Raw genomic sequence first — 18,786 nt, 5'->3', positions numbered from 1 at the left:
ACTGCTCTCAGTTCTTCTGAATATATACCTAGTAGTGGTATTGTTGGATTACATGGCAAATCTATATTCAACTTCCTTATGAACTGCCAAACAGTCCTCCACAGTGGCCATGCTATTCTACATTCCCACCAACAGTGAATAAGCATTCCTATCTCTCCACCTCCTCTCCAACACTTGTAGTTTTCTGACTTTTTAATAGTGGCCATTCTTACAGGTATGAGAGATATCTCATAGTTTTGATTTGCATTTCTGTAATCACTAGTGATGTCAGACATTTTTTCGTGTGTTTTTTCCAACATTTGGATTTCTTCTTTAGACAAATATCTATTCAACTTTTTTGGCTCATTTTTTAATTAGGCAGTTTGTCTTTTTATTGTTGAGTGTCACTTTATATATCATAGATACTAAACCCTTATCAGATATGTGATTTCCAAATATTTTCTCCCATTGAGTCCAGCTGTCTTTTCACCCTTTTAACAAAGTCCTTTGAGGTGCAAAAAAAGATTTAATTTCGAGGAGAACCCATTTATCTCTTTTTCCTTTTGTTACTTGTGCTTTGGGTGTAAGATTTAAGAAACTACTGCCTACCACAAGATCTTGAAGATGCTTTCTTACATTTTCTTCCAGGAATTTTATGGTTGTTGCTTTTATATTTAGGTCCTTGATCCATTTTGAGTTAATTTTTGTATAAGGTGTGAGATACAGGTCCTCTTTCTTTCTTTTGGATATTGATATCCAGTTTTCTCAGCAATATTTGTTGAATAGACTCTTTTGGCTCAGCTGGAGGGCTTGACAGCTTTGTCAAAAAATCACTTGACTGTAGATGTGAGGGTCTATTTCTGAGTTCTCGATTCAGTACCATTGGTCAATCTGTCTATCTTTTGCCTATACTGTGCTGTTTTTACTACTGTAGCTAAGTATTATGCTTTGAAGTCAGGAAATGAGAGTTCTCCACCTTCGTCCTTTTTAAAAAAATTTTTGAGTATTTGGGGCTCCTTACCCTTCCAAATAAATTTGATAATGGCCTTCCATTTCTGTAAAAAAGGCTGTTGGGATTTTTATTGGGATTGTCAGTTTGGGTAGAATTGACATCTTAACCATATTTGGTCTTCCCGTCCATAATCATGGAATGTCCTTCTAGTTATTTAAGTCTTCTTCAGTTTCTTTTAACAATGTTTTGTAGTTTTCTGAATACAGATCCTTTATGTCCTTGGCTAAGTTTATTCCTAAATATTTGATTCTTTTAGGTGCTATTATAAATTTTTTCACTCTCTCATTTCCTCCTCAGATTGCTCATCAGTAGTGTATAGAAACACTAGTGATTTTGGGGTATTAATCTTGAATCCCACCACTTTGCTGAACATGTCTATTAGTTATAGTAGCTTTGCTGTGGATTTTTCAGCATTTTATAGATATAAGATTATATCATTAGGAAATAGTGGAAATTTTACTTCTTCTTTTCCTATTTGGGTTCCTTTTATTTCTTTAGCCTAATTGCTTTAGTTAGAACCTCTAGCACAATATTGAATAACAGTGGTGACAGAAGGCATCCTTGTCTTGTTCCTAATCTCAATGGGAAGGCTTTCAGTCTTTCACCATTCAGTACAATGCTGTCTGTAGGCTTTTCCTATATGCACTTTACTGTAGTGAGAAAGCTGCTTTCTAGTCTTATCTTTTGGAGTGCTTTTTTTTTTTTTTTGGTATTATTATTAAGAAAGGATACTGCATTTTGTCAAATGCTTTTCCTGCATCAAGTAAAAGGATCATGTGTTTTTTCTTCTTCAATTTATTAATGTGGTTTATTACACTAATTGATTTTTTTATGTTGAACTACTCTTGCATACCTGGGGTATAACCCACTTGATTGTGGTGTATAATTTTTAATGTGTTTTTGGACACAGGTTGCAAGTATTTTGTTGAAGAGTTTTACATCTATATTCATTAGAGAAATTGGTCAGTAATTTTCTTTTTTCTTTTTTTGTTAAGATTTATTTGTTTTTCCCCCAGCCCTCGTTTTGTACTCACTGTCTGCTTTCTGCATCCATTCTCTGTGCATTCTTCTGTGTCTTCTGTGGCATTAGGAACTGGCCCTAGCACCTTCCAGAGTGGGAGAGAGGTGCTCAATCTCTTGCGCCACCTCAGCTCCCTGGTCTGCTGCATCTCTTATTGTCTCCCCTCTGTGTCTCCTTTTGTTGCATCATCTTGCTGCACCAGCTCTCTGCGCAGGCCAGCACTCTGCACAGGACAGCACTCTGTGCCAGCCAGCACTTCACATGGGCCAGATCTCCAGTTGGGTCAACTCACCATGCAAGCCAGCTTGCCTTCACCAGGAGGCCCCGGGAATTGAACCCTAGACCTCCTATATGGTAGATGGGAGCCCAAACAGTTGAGCACATCCACTTCCCAGTAATTTTCTTTTTTCATAATATTCTTTATCTGGTTTTGGTAATAGGGTGATTTGGGCTTTATACAGTGAGTTTGGTAGCATTCATTCCTGTTCAATTTTTTTTGAAGAGCTTAAGCAAGATTGATATTAGATTGTCTTTGAATGATAGGTAGAATTCACCTGTGAAGTCCTTCTGGTCCTGAGCTTTTCATCTTTGGGAGGTTTTTGATGACTCTTTCAATCTCTTTACTTGTGATTGGTTTGTTGAGGTCTATTTCTTCTATGGTCAGTGTGGGTTTTTGGTGTGTTTCTAGGAATTTGTCCATCTTGTCCACATTGTCTAGTTTTTTTGGCATCATAAGTGGTTTTAAAGAAGAGAACAGCCAGATCTGCATACTAGAAAGTTAACTCTGAACTACATATAAGGAACCTAAAATCTAAAGATATTGGAAGCAGCATCCTATAGAAGTAGAGAAAGGGCTGTAAGAGTAGTTAAAGGGAGAGATGATAGGAAATAAGTGAGGATAGTAGCAAGTTAGAATGGAAAGAAAGGTGGACAGTTTTAAGAGACATTTTCAGGCTAAAGTTAACAAGAAATATGACTTGTGGGGAATAAGCAAGCAGGAGTAGTATAAAAAATCAGTCTACAGGAGTAAAAATGATGAATTTCAGATTTCTAGATGCATTACTCAATCTAGAGGGATGCTCAGATGTGACAGGGGATATTGGAGGAGAAGACGATTTTTAAGGGTAAAAAGTCATACAATAGATCGACTTAGGAGAAATGTCTATTCTAGTCTTTCCCCCATTTTTAAATTGGGTTGTTTGTCTTTTGGTTGTTGAGTTGTAGGAGTTTTTTATATATTCTAGATATGAAACCCTTATCAGATATGATTTTCAAATATTTTCTCTTTTTCTGTAGGCTGTCTTTCTTACTCTCATTATGAAGTCCTTTGATGACAAAAGTTTTTAATTTTGATGAAAAGTCTAAGGAACCATTGCCTAGCAACAGGTCCTGAAGATGCTTCCCTTATGTTTCCTTAGAAGATATTTTTAGTTTTGTTTCCTCTATTTAGGTCATTTCTGATACTGGTTATTTGTGTCCTCTCTTTTTTTTATTCTTTGTCAGTCTAGCTGAAGGTTTGTCATATTTTATTAGTCTCATAAATGAACCAAATTTTGGTTTCTTTGGTTCTCCCTATTGTTTTTTATTCTCTATTTCATTTATATCCACTCTAATTTTGTTATTTCCTTCCTTCTGCTCACTTTGGTATTAGATTGTTTTTCTTTTTCTAGATCTCCCCTTTGTAAGGTTAGGTCTCTGACTTAAGATCTTTCTTCTTTTTCAATATAAGAACTTAGAGCTACACATTTCTGTCTCATTTTATCCATTTATCTGGTGATGAACACTTGGGTTTCTTCCATCATTTGGCAACTATGAATTTACACCACCTTTGCTGCATCCCATAGATTTTTTTTCTTATTTATTTTTAAAGATACTTATATTACACAAATGTCACATAAAAATATAGGGGATTCCCATATGCCACAGTCCCCACACCTCCCACATTTTCCTACATTAACAACATCCTTCATTAGTGAGGTATTCATTGCAATTGATGAACACATTTTGGAGTATTGCCACCAAGTGGGGATTTAAGTTTACAATGTAGTTTACACTCTCTCCTACCCAATTCTGTAGGTTATGGCAAGATATATAATGACCTGCATCTGTCATTGCAATGTCATTTAGTATAATTCACAAATTCAGAAAATGCCCTCCTACTACACCTGTTTTTCCTTCTCCCTGCCCTCAGAACCTCTAGTGGCCACTGCCTCCACATCAATGATATAATTTCTTCCATTGTTCTTTTTTTTTTAATTTTTATTTTTTAATTCATTTTTTAAAAAATATTACATTCAAAAAATATGAGGTCCCCACGTACCCCCCACCCCCCTCATCCCACTACTCCCCCCATAGCAACATTCTCCTCCATCATCATGACATATTCATTGCATTTGGTGATCTTCCATTGTTAGAATCACAATACATCTATAGTAGAATACCAGTAAGTTTACTTTAGTCCATAGTTCATTCCCCAATCCTGAGGATCCTGGGGTGGTGATGCCCACTCCAATTCCAATTGAGAGGGGCTGAAATTCCATGGAGCCAATGATGGAACTCTCTTGCTTGCAGTTGTAGACTCTCTCAGTTCCTTGGTATGGTAGTTGTCCATCATTGCCTCCTTGTTAGTTGTCCTGGGTGAGACCAATGAACTGGAGAATAGGTGTTGCAATTCCATTGAGATTCAGGGCCAAGCTGGCACACGGACAGCCCAAAGATTATGTCTCTTGGACGTACACCTTCCAACTCTAGTACTAATTATAAATTCAAATAGAAGGACAGAAAAGCCACAACTGAGTCCAACTCTGTCACACTGGGGAGCATAAATTCCAAAGTAGGGCCCACTGGCAAGGCACCAAACTCCTGAGCTATCTGCCCTGACTATAGTGTCTGGATGTCTCCAGAGCTCTCAGGAGCCCTGCTATTTGGGATAGTATTTATTTTGGCAGTCAATAAGATCCTGCTGAGATGTGCATAAGCGTAACCTCTGGAATGATCTCCCGATTCACTTTGAAATCTCTTAACCATATAAACTCATTTGTCTTTACCTTTCCTCCTTTTGGTCAAGGTTCTTTTCTAGTTGCTTTGCTAGTTGGTGTTTGGTAGTAATCCCTTGGTACTAGGGAGGATCATCTTCAGGAGTCATGTCCCACACTGGGGGGAAGGCAATGTATCTATATGCTGAGTCTGACTTAGAGAGAGTCCACACTCGAGCAACAAGGAGGCTCCCAGGAGGCAATACTAGGCTAAGTTTTGATTTCAAGAGTAAAGGTTCATAAGCACAGTCATCAATATCAAGGGACTGTCAGTGGACTATCCTTCACCAGTCACTGCTCCCATACTCAGGGGATTCCTGCTGATCCGTTAGAGAATGTGGCAGAGCTCCCCAGGATGGGAATTAGATATCGCTTTGGTTATTGTGTGAATCTTCACCCACTGTGATGATGCCCCATGAACATTTGAACACATTTATATGCCTTATATGTATGCCCATGTGAGCTTCCTCCCATGTATCACTGACACTCCACACAAATGATCCTCCCCTGCCACAATTGTAACCCTTCTGTGACCAAAAACTTGTTCAAAGATGAAGCCAATAAAATAGCCAAATACAATTAATAAGAAAATGAAATAATGATGACTGTTTTAAAAATAAGAAATAATTTGGATAATAATTTGAATAAATAAAAGAAATATTTTGGATAATAAAAAAATAATGAAAAAAGATTAAAAAATTTTTTTTGATATTTAACCTTTCATCACTGTAAGCTGTTGTCCTATATGACATTTTCTTCTGTTTATTGCCCCAGTGTCTTACTTTTTTCCTTTTGTCCTCAAAGACATTTTAGGTTACAGAAAAGTCCTGTACTGAATATAGGGGACTCCCATATATCCAACATTCTCTCCCTTTTCCCTCTTCCCCTATTAATAGTATTTTATATGTGGATGATTTGTTACAATTGATGTATAAATATTGAAACATAGCTACCAACCATGGTCAATGGTTTACATTGTCATTTATATTTTGAACCATATACTATTATAAACTTTGATACAACTCAACATGGCCTTTTCCATCATAGTAAGATCATGTAGAACACTTCCATCACCCCCAAAATGGCCCCTGTTCCACTCTTCTATTCCTCCCTCCCCTCCATCCACAGATTTTTGCATATTGTTTTATTCTTTTCATTTTCCTCAAGATATTTCCTAATTTTCCTTGTGATTTCTTCTGTGACCCACTGGTTGTTTAAGAGTATGTTGCTTCCAATTTTTGTGAATTTTCCAGTTAACCCTCTCTTATTGATTTCTAGCTTCATTCAATTTTAGTCAAAGAAGGTACATGGTATGATTTGTAATATTTTTTTAAGTTATTGAGACTTGTTTTGTGACCTTCTATATCATAGATCCTAGAGAATGACCCATTTCTGATGCTGTTGGGTGAAGTATTCTATGTATTTCTTTTAGGTGTAGTTAGTTTATAGTATCTTTCAGGTCTTCTATTTCCTTATTGATCTTCTGTCAAGATGTCCTATCCATTATTGAACGTGCTGTATTGAAGTTTCCCACTATTTTTCCCTTCAAATATGCCAATATTTGCCTCATATATTTTGGGCTTTCCCTTAGGTACATATTTTTTAGTTATTGTTATGACTTCTTGTTGATAAACCCCTCTATCAGTATATAGTGACCTTCTTTGTCTCTCAACAGGTTTTGACTTGATGTTTCTTTTACCTGATATTAGTACAGCTACTGCCATTTCACATTTATTTACTATTTTCATAGTACTTTTTTCCACCCTTTCACATTTTTTCTATCCTTTCTTCTATCTACTTGTGCCTTGGAATTTTAGGAGAGTCTCTTGTAAACAGCATATAATTGAGTCATGCTTTGTTATACATTTGGGCAGTCTCTGCCTTTGACTAAAGCATTTAATACATTTACCTTTGAAGTAACTACTGATGATGGAAGATTTTATTCTGCCATTTTGCTAATTGGTTTTTGTAAGTCATACCTTTTTTGCCCCTCAATTCTTCCATTAATGCCTACTTTCATATTTATTTTATTTTTTGGTATTGCACCATTTTTAGTCCTATCTCATCTCCTTCTGTATATATTTTTCAGATATTTTCTTTGGTTACCATGGGGCTTACATTTAACATCCTAAATCTGTAACAATAACGTTTGATTTAATACAAACCTAACTCCAATAGCATAAACAAATACTATTCCTATAGCCCTTCTCCCCCCCACCATTTGTTGTACCTGTTACAAATTATATCTTTATAAATTGTATGTCCAGTACTGTTTTAGTTTCCTAGGCATCACAAAGCAGATACCATGAAATGGGTTGGCTTTAAACAAGGGAAATTTATTACCTTACATTTTCAAACCATGAAAATGTCCAAATCAAGGCATCATTAAGGTAATACTTTCTTCCCTAAGTCTGGTGTTAGCAAACCCTGGCAGCATCTGTTGGTTGGTCCTTCTCTTCCATGTTTTATTGATTTAGGCGTCTTACTTCTGTGGTGCATTTTCTTTTCTCTCTCTCTCTCTCTCTTTCTCTGTCTGTCTCCTCATCCCATTTATAAAGAAAAGCAGTAAAAGAATTAATACCCACCCTGGACCACACCTTAAATGATGAAACCTCATCACAAAGTCCTACTTGCAAAAGGTATACATGCATATGAATGGATTAGATTTAAGAATATGATTTTCTGGGTACATACAGCTTGAAATCACCACAGGTACCATCGATTTATTGACTTTTAATGTATTTGCATTTTAGAACCTGTAAAAAGTAAAAAATACAATTATATACCAAGAAATACAGTATAATAATACTGTAATTTACAATTACCAATATGATTACCTTTACCAAGGACTTTGTTTCTTTTTGCTGCCTTTAAGCACTGTCTAGTTTCTTTTACTTTTAGTCTGAAGCCTCTCTTTTGCATTCCTTATGGGGCATTTCTAATGCTGTGAACTCTGTCAGCTTTTATTTTTCAGGGAAGATCTTCTATCTCCCTTATTATTGAAAGTCAGACTTACTAGATATAAAGTTTTCTTGGTGGAAGTGATTGTGGCTCAACTGATAGAGCATCTGCCTACCATATAGGAGGTCCAGTGTTCAAACCCAGGGCCTCCTGGCCCATGTGGTGAGCTGGCCCATGCACAGTGCTGCTGCATGCAAGGAGTGCCATGCCAAGCAGGGGTGTCCCCCATGTAGGAGGTCCCCATGCACAGGGAGTGTGCTCTGCAAGGAGAGCTGCCGTGCACAAAAAAAGCACAGGCCACCCAGGAGTGGCACCACCTACACGGAGAGCTGATGCAGCAAGATGATGCAACAAAAAGAGACACAGATCCCCAGTGCCTCCAAGAACGCAAGTGGACACAGAAGAACCCACAGCGAATGGACACAAGAGAGCAGGCAACAGGGAAGGGGGAGGGGGAGAAATAAAATAAATCTTTAAAAAAATTTTTTTTCTTGGTTGGTGCAGCAGTTTATGGTTATGAATTCCAAAAATAGATTTTGTATTATTCTTGTAATCTTATCTGTACCTGGGCATGATTGAGTTATGATTAGGATTAGGAGTGGGGACTCACAGATAAAGGGCATGGCGAAGAACAGAGTTGAGGGCTTTTAATGTTGCAGTTTTGATTTTGGAGTTTGATGCTGAAGACTTAAACTTGACCCCTGGGAAGACAGCACACAGAGGAAAGAGAAGCCAGCACCAGGAAGGAAGGAACCTTGAAGCCAGAGTAAAGCAAGCCCCAGGAACATAGGAATCCAGGAAGTCTGACCCTCACAGACGTCAGCAGCCATCTTGCTCCAAATGACTTTGGTGAGGGAAGTAACTTATGCTTTATGGCCTGGATTCTGTAAGCAACTACCCCAAATAAATACCCTTTATAAAAACCAACCAATTTCTGGTATTTTGCATCAGCACCCCTTTGGCTGACCAATACAGTTAGCAATTGTTTTCTTTCAGCATTTTAAATATTTCATCTTACTACCTTCTTACCTCCATGGTAAAAAGTGGCACTTAATCTTATTGTGGCTCTCTAATTTATAACACGTTGCTTTTCTCTTGCAGGTTTCAGACTCTTTCCTCATTCTTGGCATTCAGCAGTATGACTACTATGTGTCTGGGTGTGGATCTCTTTATGTTTATCCTGTGGGTTTATTGGACTTCTTGAATGTGGATATTCATGACTTTTCTAAGTTTGGGAAGTTTTCTGCCATTATTTCTTAGAATATTCCATATGCCACTTTATTTCTTCTCCTTTGGAAACTTCTACAATGTGTATATTGGTATGCTTCATGGTGTTCAATGAATCTCTTTGGCTGTTTTCCTTCTTAAATACATTTTCCTTTGATTCTCAGCCTGGATCATTTCAATTGTCTTGTCTTTGAATATACAGATTCTTACTTCTGCCAGTGCCAATCTGCTGATGCAATCCTCTAGGGGATTTTTTTTTTTTTTTTTCATTTCAGTTCTTTTGGTCTTCAAAAACAGTATTTCTGTTTACTTACTTTAAAAGTATCTGTTTCTTTATTGAGATTGTCATAGTGTTGTTCACATATCATTATCCTGATATCCTTTAGTTCTTTCTCCATGTTATCTTTGAACTCATTGAGCATATTGAAGATCATTTCTTAAATCTTGGTCTGGTAAATCCAAAATGTGTTTTTCTTTGTTGATGTCTTCTGAATTTTTATCTTGTTCATATGGTTAGACTAGCATTTCCTGTTTCTTTGTTTGTCTTATAATCTTTTATTGCACACTGAGTATCTTAATATTTTAATGTGCCATCTCTGAAATTTAGTCCCTGACCTGTCTTTTCCTTCACTATGTAACCACCTAGTGATATGACAAAAATTTCATTGAGTACCAGGAGCTAAGAAAAACAAAGAAACCAATGGGGGAAAAATACATTTTACAGTCTTTGCAAATTGGCTCTGCTTTGGCTGGTGCTTTCCTTCAGATTTAGATGTTTTTACAAGAAGATCAACTTGAAGTGATAGTTAAGTGTAGGGTCCTCTCCTTCTCTGAGCCGGCATCTTATCCCAGGCTTGCACTTGCTGGTAGCTTCAGGAATTTTCCATTTTTAGGAAATAGAATGTCATCTCTATTCTCTATGAAATACACTTTCACCCTCTCTCTGGAAGTTCTATTGTATGCCTTAAAGACAGTATTCCTTTGCCACAGGCATTTTGACTTAAATGTTTCTTATACTGCTTTAGCTTTCTGCAAGCTGCTTCTGATTGCAGGGCAATTTCTGTGAGGATGAGCCAGGGATGAGTTTCCTGGTTCAATCTTTTAAGCTCCCAATGGATTAATTGAAACTAATGTAAAGACACCCTAGTACATGTGTAGGGATTACACTTGTCCCTTCAAAACAGGACCTGGGACACACAAAGTGAACTAGACTGACTCCACGCAGTTATGTGATGGGGTGAGGGAGGGTCAGCATGAGCACCATAAGGTTTTCCTACTGTTTTTAAATCTCCTTTTTCTTGATACAGCATTTGCTGAGATTCTGCAACCCTTTAACTATTATCTGTTGTCTTGGGGAAGATCACCTTATTAGTTTTTGCTTGTTTTTCAAAGGTTCTTTGGAGGACTGTACCCTGGAGCATCTTATGCTGCCATCTTGGTCAAGTAGATACCCTGGAAAATGTTTTGAGTACTGAAGAATGAACAACTTTGATGGCTATAACTAAAAACAAATGTTCTTTTTGTACCAGGCATTAGTTACTCAATAATCCCAACTGCTCCTTTGCCTGAAGTGAATAGTAAAAGGGTGTTTTTAGGAAGATTAACCTTCTAGTAATAAAAACTGAGGTCTAAGAGACAGATAATTACACTTTTGTAATTTTCCAAAAGATGAGTGCTAGCTTATTAAATAACATCATATAGTTGGAAAAATAACTTGTTTTTTAGGTCATCACAGGGGTTAATTAAAGTCATCTGTAGTAATGCCCACAATTTCTGATAGGTGAAGCTTCCTTCTGGTTAAGAAATAGAAAAGAACAACTCCAAGTCCTGCTTCAACACGTTATGGGATTAAAGCATTTCTGAAGGATAGTTGCATAGGTAAGTGTCTGGAATGCTCCTCTCCAGATCTAATGGGTAAGAATAATATAATAATTCAGCCTCCTCTATATCCTGTCTCCATGGCTTTTACTTAGGATATAAAAATTCTGCTTTTGATTCATGCAGAATCATTTCTTAATACATGATGAAAGAATGTGCATATAAAACTTAAATTTAACTATAATTTACCTGTAAGAGGCAGATTCATAAAATTATTCAGGTCAATGGGATTCCCATTCCACCTGTTCTAGTTACATGAAGACAGTGATTTTAACTCCACCATAAAGTGGACATATCATTGATGAGGGTGTGTCTTCTCTTTCTTCTCCAGATTATTAAGGACCTTTGAGGACAAGAGAGGAACAATGCCATTTAAGTGGTCTACAAAATCAGAACTTAGGTTGTTTCTTATCGGGTAAGAGAAGAAAGATTTTCTCCTTATAAGATCAAAGAGACCCATTACAATATCCTAGTCTCCAATAAACAGATTCTAAAAGAAATACTATACATCATTACTTCTAATCAGGAATAGAAATATCCATAGCATGACCCTGTAGGTGTCCCAGGTCACCAGGAAATTCCATCAGGAGAGAGTGCATGGAAATGTCTTCCAGGTGAAAAGTGACTTAATAAATCATAAAAAAAGCCACTCCCAGAATCAGCCATTTTAATATCCAAAGTACAAACTTAAATTTAGAGAGAAATCTGAATTCATGTGGAACCAGGTGATCCAGTGCAAGATGAAGCATTTCAAGTGCAGTGAGTATGAGAAGAACTACTGAAGTGGAGCCAGATCACTCGCCAGCTTGTTAACACAGGGCAACATGGCCCTTCCATTGTACTGATTGTAACAAGACCTTCTGGTATAAAGTCACTGTATTAGGCAGGGTTCTCTAGGGAAACAGAATTAACAGGAGACATCTGTAAAGAGTATGAGATTTTATAAGATTCTCTCACAATACTGTGGGGATGCACAAGTCCAGGTTATGCAGGCAGGCTGCAAACCAGGGGCTTCAATGAAAGTTCAGTGAAGATCTTTGATGAGTTACTGGGAGACATTGGCTGTCCAAAGATGAGCTGGGAAATTTTCTCTAATGCTGAAATCACTTCCCTTTTTAAGGCATTCAACTGACTGGATAAAGCATCACTTATTGCTGACAGCAATCTCCCTGGTTGATGCAGATGTAATCAGATATCTATGCAGCAAACTCACTGATCACTAAAGCCCATAAATATCCTTGTATTACAATTATCCCAGTGTTTGCTTGACCAAACAACTGGGCACAATTACCTGGCCTAGTTGACACATTAGCCTAACCATCACGGTTCACCCCTTGTTAACTCTGCAACCGTACTCATTACTTTAAACCATTCTTAGTCTCTAAGTAAAAATAACAGACATGCATATATATATATATATATATATATATATATATATATATATATATATTTCTACCTAACAATGTTCAACTCTCCTGGTATAACCAGAAACATAATAATTCCCTACAGAATAAGGTGCAAGTCCTTGGGTAATATTCACTCTTAAACTTAACATCCTTAAATATTATGACATGAAACTAACACAACTTGTCATATGATAAGGGAAAACATTGGGGAAGAAAACAAAGAAATTCTTGTACATACACAATAATACTCATAACAAAACAAGGAAGAAAGATTCATGATTATTACAGTTCTCATTTCTGTAACTGGTCATGTGGTCAAAGTTCATATTTATCACTGCCAATTTTCACTACCCACTCCATTTTCTCATTACCTTCCACAAGCACTTGAGCTGACCATGGTTCTTTGCCTGGTGGAGTGACACAAACTTTCATTCCTGAAGATTCTGGGCCATTGTGAGTCCTGCTTGGATTGGATTTTTTCAATTTTCCATCGACTTTAACCACAGGGCATGGCAGTACTAGGAAATACAGATCTCTGGTATTCCAGGCAAACTCTTCTTTTCCCTGATTATATAGATGCAGTCCTATTTCCCCTTGATAGTCAGGATCATTCAGCCCAGCCAGACAGTAATTTCCTTCTTTGCCTGTTGATTCAGAGGTAAGAGGAGCCCAAAGTGGCCCGGCAGCAGTCTTAACTTCCAGTTCAGGGGAATCATTGTTAGTGTCCCCTGGTGGTAGGACCCCTCCTTTGGGACTAAGACTTGGGACAGGAAGCAGAAGTTTTCCTAGTGGGTCACTAGGGGTAATAGTGAGTGGTGCCACTCCCATTTCCACCCCTGGACCCATGATTCCTGGCTATGGGAGAAACAGCACCATAGAGTGGACACTGATTTAGAGCATACACAGGGGAAGCGGACTTGGCCCAGTGGATAGGGCGTCCACCTACCACATGGGAGGTCCACGGCTCAAACTCCGGGCCTCCTTGACCCATGTGGAGTTGGCCCATGCACAGTGCTGATGTGCGCACAAGGAATGCCGTGCCACGCAGGGTGTCCCCCCAATAGGGGAGCCCCACGCACAAGGAGTGTGTCCCGTAAGGAGAGCCACCCAGCGCGAAAGAAAGTGCAGCCTGCCCAGGAATGGTGCTGCACACACGGAGAGCTGACACAGCAAGATGATGCAACCAAAAGAAACACAGATTCCCGGTGCCACTGATGAGGATAGAAGCGGTCACAGAAGAACGCACAGTGAATGGACACAGAGAGCAGACAACTGGGGGGGAGAAAGGGAGAAAAATAAATAAAATCTTAAAAAAAAAATAGAGCATACACAGACTTCCTGGAGAGCACTGCCCCAGCCCTGCAAGGTATTGCCACCTAGTTGGTGCCATAATTGAGTCTTCACAAGGCCATTCCACCATTCTATCAATCCAGCTGCTTAAGGATGATGGGGAACACGATAAGACCAGTGAATACCATGGGCATGTGCCCATTCCTGCACATCATTTGCTGTAAAATGGGTTCCTTGATCAGAAGCAATGTTGTGTAGAATGCCATGGTGGTAGATAAAACGTTCGCTAAGTCCACAGATGGTAATTTTGGAGGAAGCATTGCGTACAGGAAATGCAAACCCATATCCAGAGTATGTGTCTATTCAAGATAAAACAAATTGCTACCCCTTCCATGGTGGAAGTGATCCAATGTAGTCAACCTGCCCCAGGTAGCAAGGCTGATCACCTTGGAAATGGTGGCATGATAGGGGCTGAGTGTGGGTCCTTGCTGCTGGCAGATTGGGCACTCAGCAGTGGCTGTACCCTAGCCAGCCTTAGTGAGGGCAAGTCCATGTTGCAGAGCACATGCATAACCTCCATCCCTACCTCCATGGCCACTTTGTTCATGAGCCCATTGGGCAATGACAGGAGTGACTAGGGAAAAGGCTGAACATTAGCCACAGAGCAGCTCATCTTATCCACTTGATTAAAGTCTTCCTCTGCTGAAGTCACCCTTCTGGTGAGCATTCATGTGGGTCAAATATTTTCATGTTTTTTGCCCACTCATAAGGGTCTATCCACATACCTCTTCCCCAGACCTCTTTGTCACCAATTTTCCAACCACGTTCCTTCCAAATCCCTGACCATCCAGCCAAACCATTGGCAACAGCCTATGAATCAGTGTATAAATGCACCTCTGGCCATTTCTTCTCCCAAGAAAATGAACAAACAGGTGCACTTCTGAAAGTTCTGCCCACTGGGAGGATTTTTCCTCACCACATCCTTCAGGGATGTCCCAGAAAAGGGCTGCAGTGCTGCAGCTGTCTACTTTCAGGTGGTACCTGCATATTGTGCAGAACCATTGTAAACCACACCCTAATTTTCTATTCCTCAGTCAACTGATTGTAAGGGACACCCCAAGAGACCACAGCTGTGGGCTGGGAAAGAGAAGGTAACATGGCAGGAGTGTGACCATGGACATTTGGGCTATTTTCTCATATAACTTACTTGTGCCTTCAGGGCGCTCTAGACTTACCTTGTATATGCCACTTCCACTTTATTATGGAGTGCTGCTGTGCAACTTTATGGTTTGGTGGGTCAGATAATACCCAGCTCATGATAGGAACTCAGGTCTCATGATAACTTGATAACTTGATTGCCCATGGTTAAGCATTCAGACTCTACTAAGGCCCAGTAGCAGGCTAAAAGCTGTCTCTTAAAAGGAGAGTAGTTATCTGCAGAGGATGGCACAGCTTTGCTCCAAAATCCTGAGTCTGCATTGTGATTCTCCTATAGAGGCCTGCCCAAGCCTCCAGACAGCATCTCTGTTGCCACTGAAACTTCCAGCACCATTGGATCTGCTGGATCATATGGCCCAAGAGTTAGTGCAGCTTGCACAGCAACCTGGACCTATCTCAGAGCCTCCTCTTGTTCTGGTCCCCAATCAAAACTAGCAGCTTTTCTGGTCACTCAGTAAATGCACCAGAGTATCACACCCAAATGAGGAATGTGTTGTCTCCAAAATCCAAAGAGACCAACTAAGCATTGTGCCTCTTTTTTGGTCATAGGAGGAGCCAGATGCAACAGCTTACCTTCACTTTAGAAGGAATATCTCAACATGTCCCTTACCACTGGAAATTTCACTGAAGTGGAAGGCCCCTGTATTTTTGTTGACTTTGTCTCTCAACCTCTCTCATGCAAGTGCCTTACCAATAAGTCTAGAGTCCTTGCTACTTCTTGCTCACTAGTTCCTATCAACATGATATCATCAATGTTGATGTCTTGTAGGAGGGAGAGACAATCAAGTTTCCTGCGGGCAATATTGTGTGACATAGGGCTGGAAAGTTGATATACCCCTGAGGCAGGACAGTGAAGGTATACTACTGGCCTTGCCAGCTGAAAGCAAACTGTTTCTGGTGGTTATTACTAATGGCAATTGAGAGAAAAGCATTTGTTAGATCAGTAGCTGCATACCAGGTACCAGGGAATGTGTTGATTTGCTCAAGCAATGATATCACATCTGGGACAGCAACTACCATTGGAGTCACCACCTGGTTAAGTTTATGATAATCTCCTGTCATCTTCCAAAATCTGTACAGGCCAAATAGGAAAGTTGAATGGGGATGTGGTGGGAATCACCTCCCCTGCATCCTTCAAATCTTTGATGGTGCAACTAATCTCTGCAATCCTTCCATGAGTCTGGTATTGATTTTGATATACTATTTTGCTAGGTAATGGCAATTCTAGGGGCTTCCACTTGGCCTTTCCAACCATAATAGTCCTCACTCCACAAGCCAGGGTCCCAAAGTGGGGATTCTGCAGTTACTGAGTATGTATTCCAATTATGCATTCTGGAACTGGAGAAATAACCACAGAATGGATCCAAGTACCCACTGGACACACTGTGAGATGAACCTGAGCTAAAACTCTATCAATCACCTGACCTCCATAAGTTCCTACTCTGACTGGTGGACCACAGTGACATTTTGGGTCTCCTGGAATTAATATACTTCTGAATCAGTGTCTAATAATCTCCAAAATGTCTGATCATCTCCTTTAACCCAATACACAGTTACTCTGGAAAAACGCCATAGTCTTCTTGGGGAAATGTGGGAGGAAGGATAACAGTATAAGTTTTTGGCAGTTTAACAGGATCCTTTCCCAAGGGGACCTGGTCTTCTCCTCATTCAAGGGTCACTGGGTCTGTAAACTGTCTCAAGTCTGGGAATTGATTAAGGGGCCATGAGTCTCTGCATCTGTAATTTGAGTTAAGGTTTTGTTCAGTCAACCTAGAACTCTTCAGATACAGAAGAAATTTAGTAGACTGCCCATCTATTTCTCTTCTAGGGACCCCATGATATATTAGCCAATGCCATAACTCTATGCAACTCAGACTATTTTGAGTGCTGCTTTGATTCTGCCTTTCATTGTGGTAGCCACGCCCACCTTGTCATCTTTGGTGATTAATGGCCAGTACTTGACTTTTACTGAACCAAGATCAGATCATCCCCATAGTGTTTAAGGATTCTAATTCCATTATAACCTTCCCTACAATAATATCTGGACTACAGAGAATAGCAACTTCAGGAAAGATTAAGTTAGTCTTACAAATTTATTCTTCACAGTCCTGGTTAAAGTTGTGTCCCCTGTAAATTTTGGGGTGGTGGGCAGGTCTTAAATGGTAAATACTTTCTAGCATTTCAATCTCTCTAAGCCATTTAATTTCCTCTTATACTGTATACCAGGGCAAATTGGGCATCTCAGCCTCAAACATGCCAGGTCATTTTTTGGCCCATGTTTCAGACAGCCACCTGAATGAACTGTTAGAGCCCTTTCTAACCCCTTGAGCTACAGCTTTGTATCCAGAATTTCTGCTTAGTGGGTCTATATTAATAAACTCAGCATGATCCAACTTTATATTCCTTCCACCATTATCCCATATCCTTAGTGTTCAGCACTCACTGGGACATGGAGATTGACATGATTGCAGGCAGGAAGTTTATTGGGAAGCTCTCCCAACAGAAGGGGTCTGAAGAATAGACTTCAGCCTGCCTCTGGAAGAGGTGGTCATAAATTCATATTGTACATCTAAAGGCAGGAAAATGCTTGATCCATGGGAGGGGGTTGGGGCATGGGTAAGACCCGAGGGTTAGTAGGGATGGCTAGGAGGTGGTGGGCTAAGGGTAGTGAATTCTAGGGATGTGGGAGAGGTTTATGGTGTCATGTGGCTCCTTTGTCTATTCTTGTGAGGAAATGAACTGTATTTGAACATACAGGCTCTAGATGGGGGGCTGTTCTATTTCATGGGAATGCAAGTCACTGTTTGTTAACTGTTGTAAGCCTTGTGATCAGTTAATCATTATAAACCTTGTAAGGGAGAAATCTCTAACACTTAGTATCCATTGCCACACATATTCTCCTGATTTCTCTCTATATAAGTTGGAAAACTCATGCAGTTATTTCAGAGTATAGCATACTTCCTCATGGGTCACACTTTGTATTTCACTTTTGGAAGATTGTTATGCTTTTAGTCTAGTAATAGGTCTCAAAGAGAAGAGGGGTGGTGGGGGCAGATAAGGAGAAGGATTAGAAATGTCTTGGAAGCTACTGACCTCAGGGCATTCCTCTGCATTTTCTCCTGGTGAGACAGTGTTAATCTCTTCAGGCAGGGATTAGAAGGCAGATTCCTCAGGGCAGGGTGGAAGTTGGGCAGTGCATACTGGAGTTGAGCTGCTGCCTGCCTCAGGGCTGGAAGGAGGTCCAGACTCCTTGGAGCATGCTGGAGGCTAAGTGAAATACGTTTGACAAAGTGTGGTCTCCACAGGGCAGGCCATCACAGGTTTATCTGCTTAAGTCTCAGCGGAATTTAGATTTCCAATGTCCCCTCCAATATTATCATCATCCCATTGTCTCCATCCCAATCCAATGCTTTCACTTTAACCACAGAAATCCTGTGGGGTTGAGATTTTAGTTTCCTTTGTAACTCAGCTACTTGTACAGTGAGAGTTTGAGTTTGGTTCCCAGATATCTCAAGCCTGTGGCTGCAGGGGACAAGATTTTCTTTAAGTATACAAAGATACTTTCACATCACTTGTGTGGCATTTAAGTTGCAAATTTGAAGCCTTTAGTTCATCTTTCTTTTGTAACAGTATCCAGAGTATCTAGGAGAAGCCAGCCAACATCATTATACCTTTTGACTCCACAAAACTCGGTTAAAGTGTTGAAAACACTCTCACCCAGATCCTTTAACTAAACCAGGCCATTTTCTGTCCTAATGC

General features: G+C 39.5%; 1 protein-coding gene across 1 annotated transcript in view; it reads left to right on the top strand.

Annotated features, from left to right (window-relative positions):
• The window catches only part of LOC101427658 (zinc finger protein 624-like), a 195,797-nt gene that overhangs the window by 39,564 nt on the left and 137,447 nt on the right, over positions 1-18,786 (top strand). Inside the window, exon 5 of the mRNA XM_071215524.1 lies at positions 9,110-9,190. Coding sequence (XP_071071625.1) covers positions 9,110-9,190 — 81 coding nt within the window. The remainder of the gene's footprint in view (positions 1-9,109; positions 9,191-18,786) is intronic.

The sequence above is a fragment of the Dasypus novemcinctus genome, chromosome 5 (genome assembly GCF_030445035.2).
Source record: "Dasypus novemcinctus isolate mDasNov1 chromosome 5, mDasNov1.1.hap2, whole genome shotgun sequence".
Taxonomy (NCBI): domain Eukaryota; kingdom Metazoa; phylum Chordata; class Mammalia; order Cingulata; family Dasypodidae; genus Dasypus; species Dasypus novemcinctus.
The sequence above is the reverse complement of the archived record's forward strand: the minus strand, read 5'-3'. Positions and strand labels throughout refer to the sequence as shown.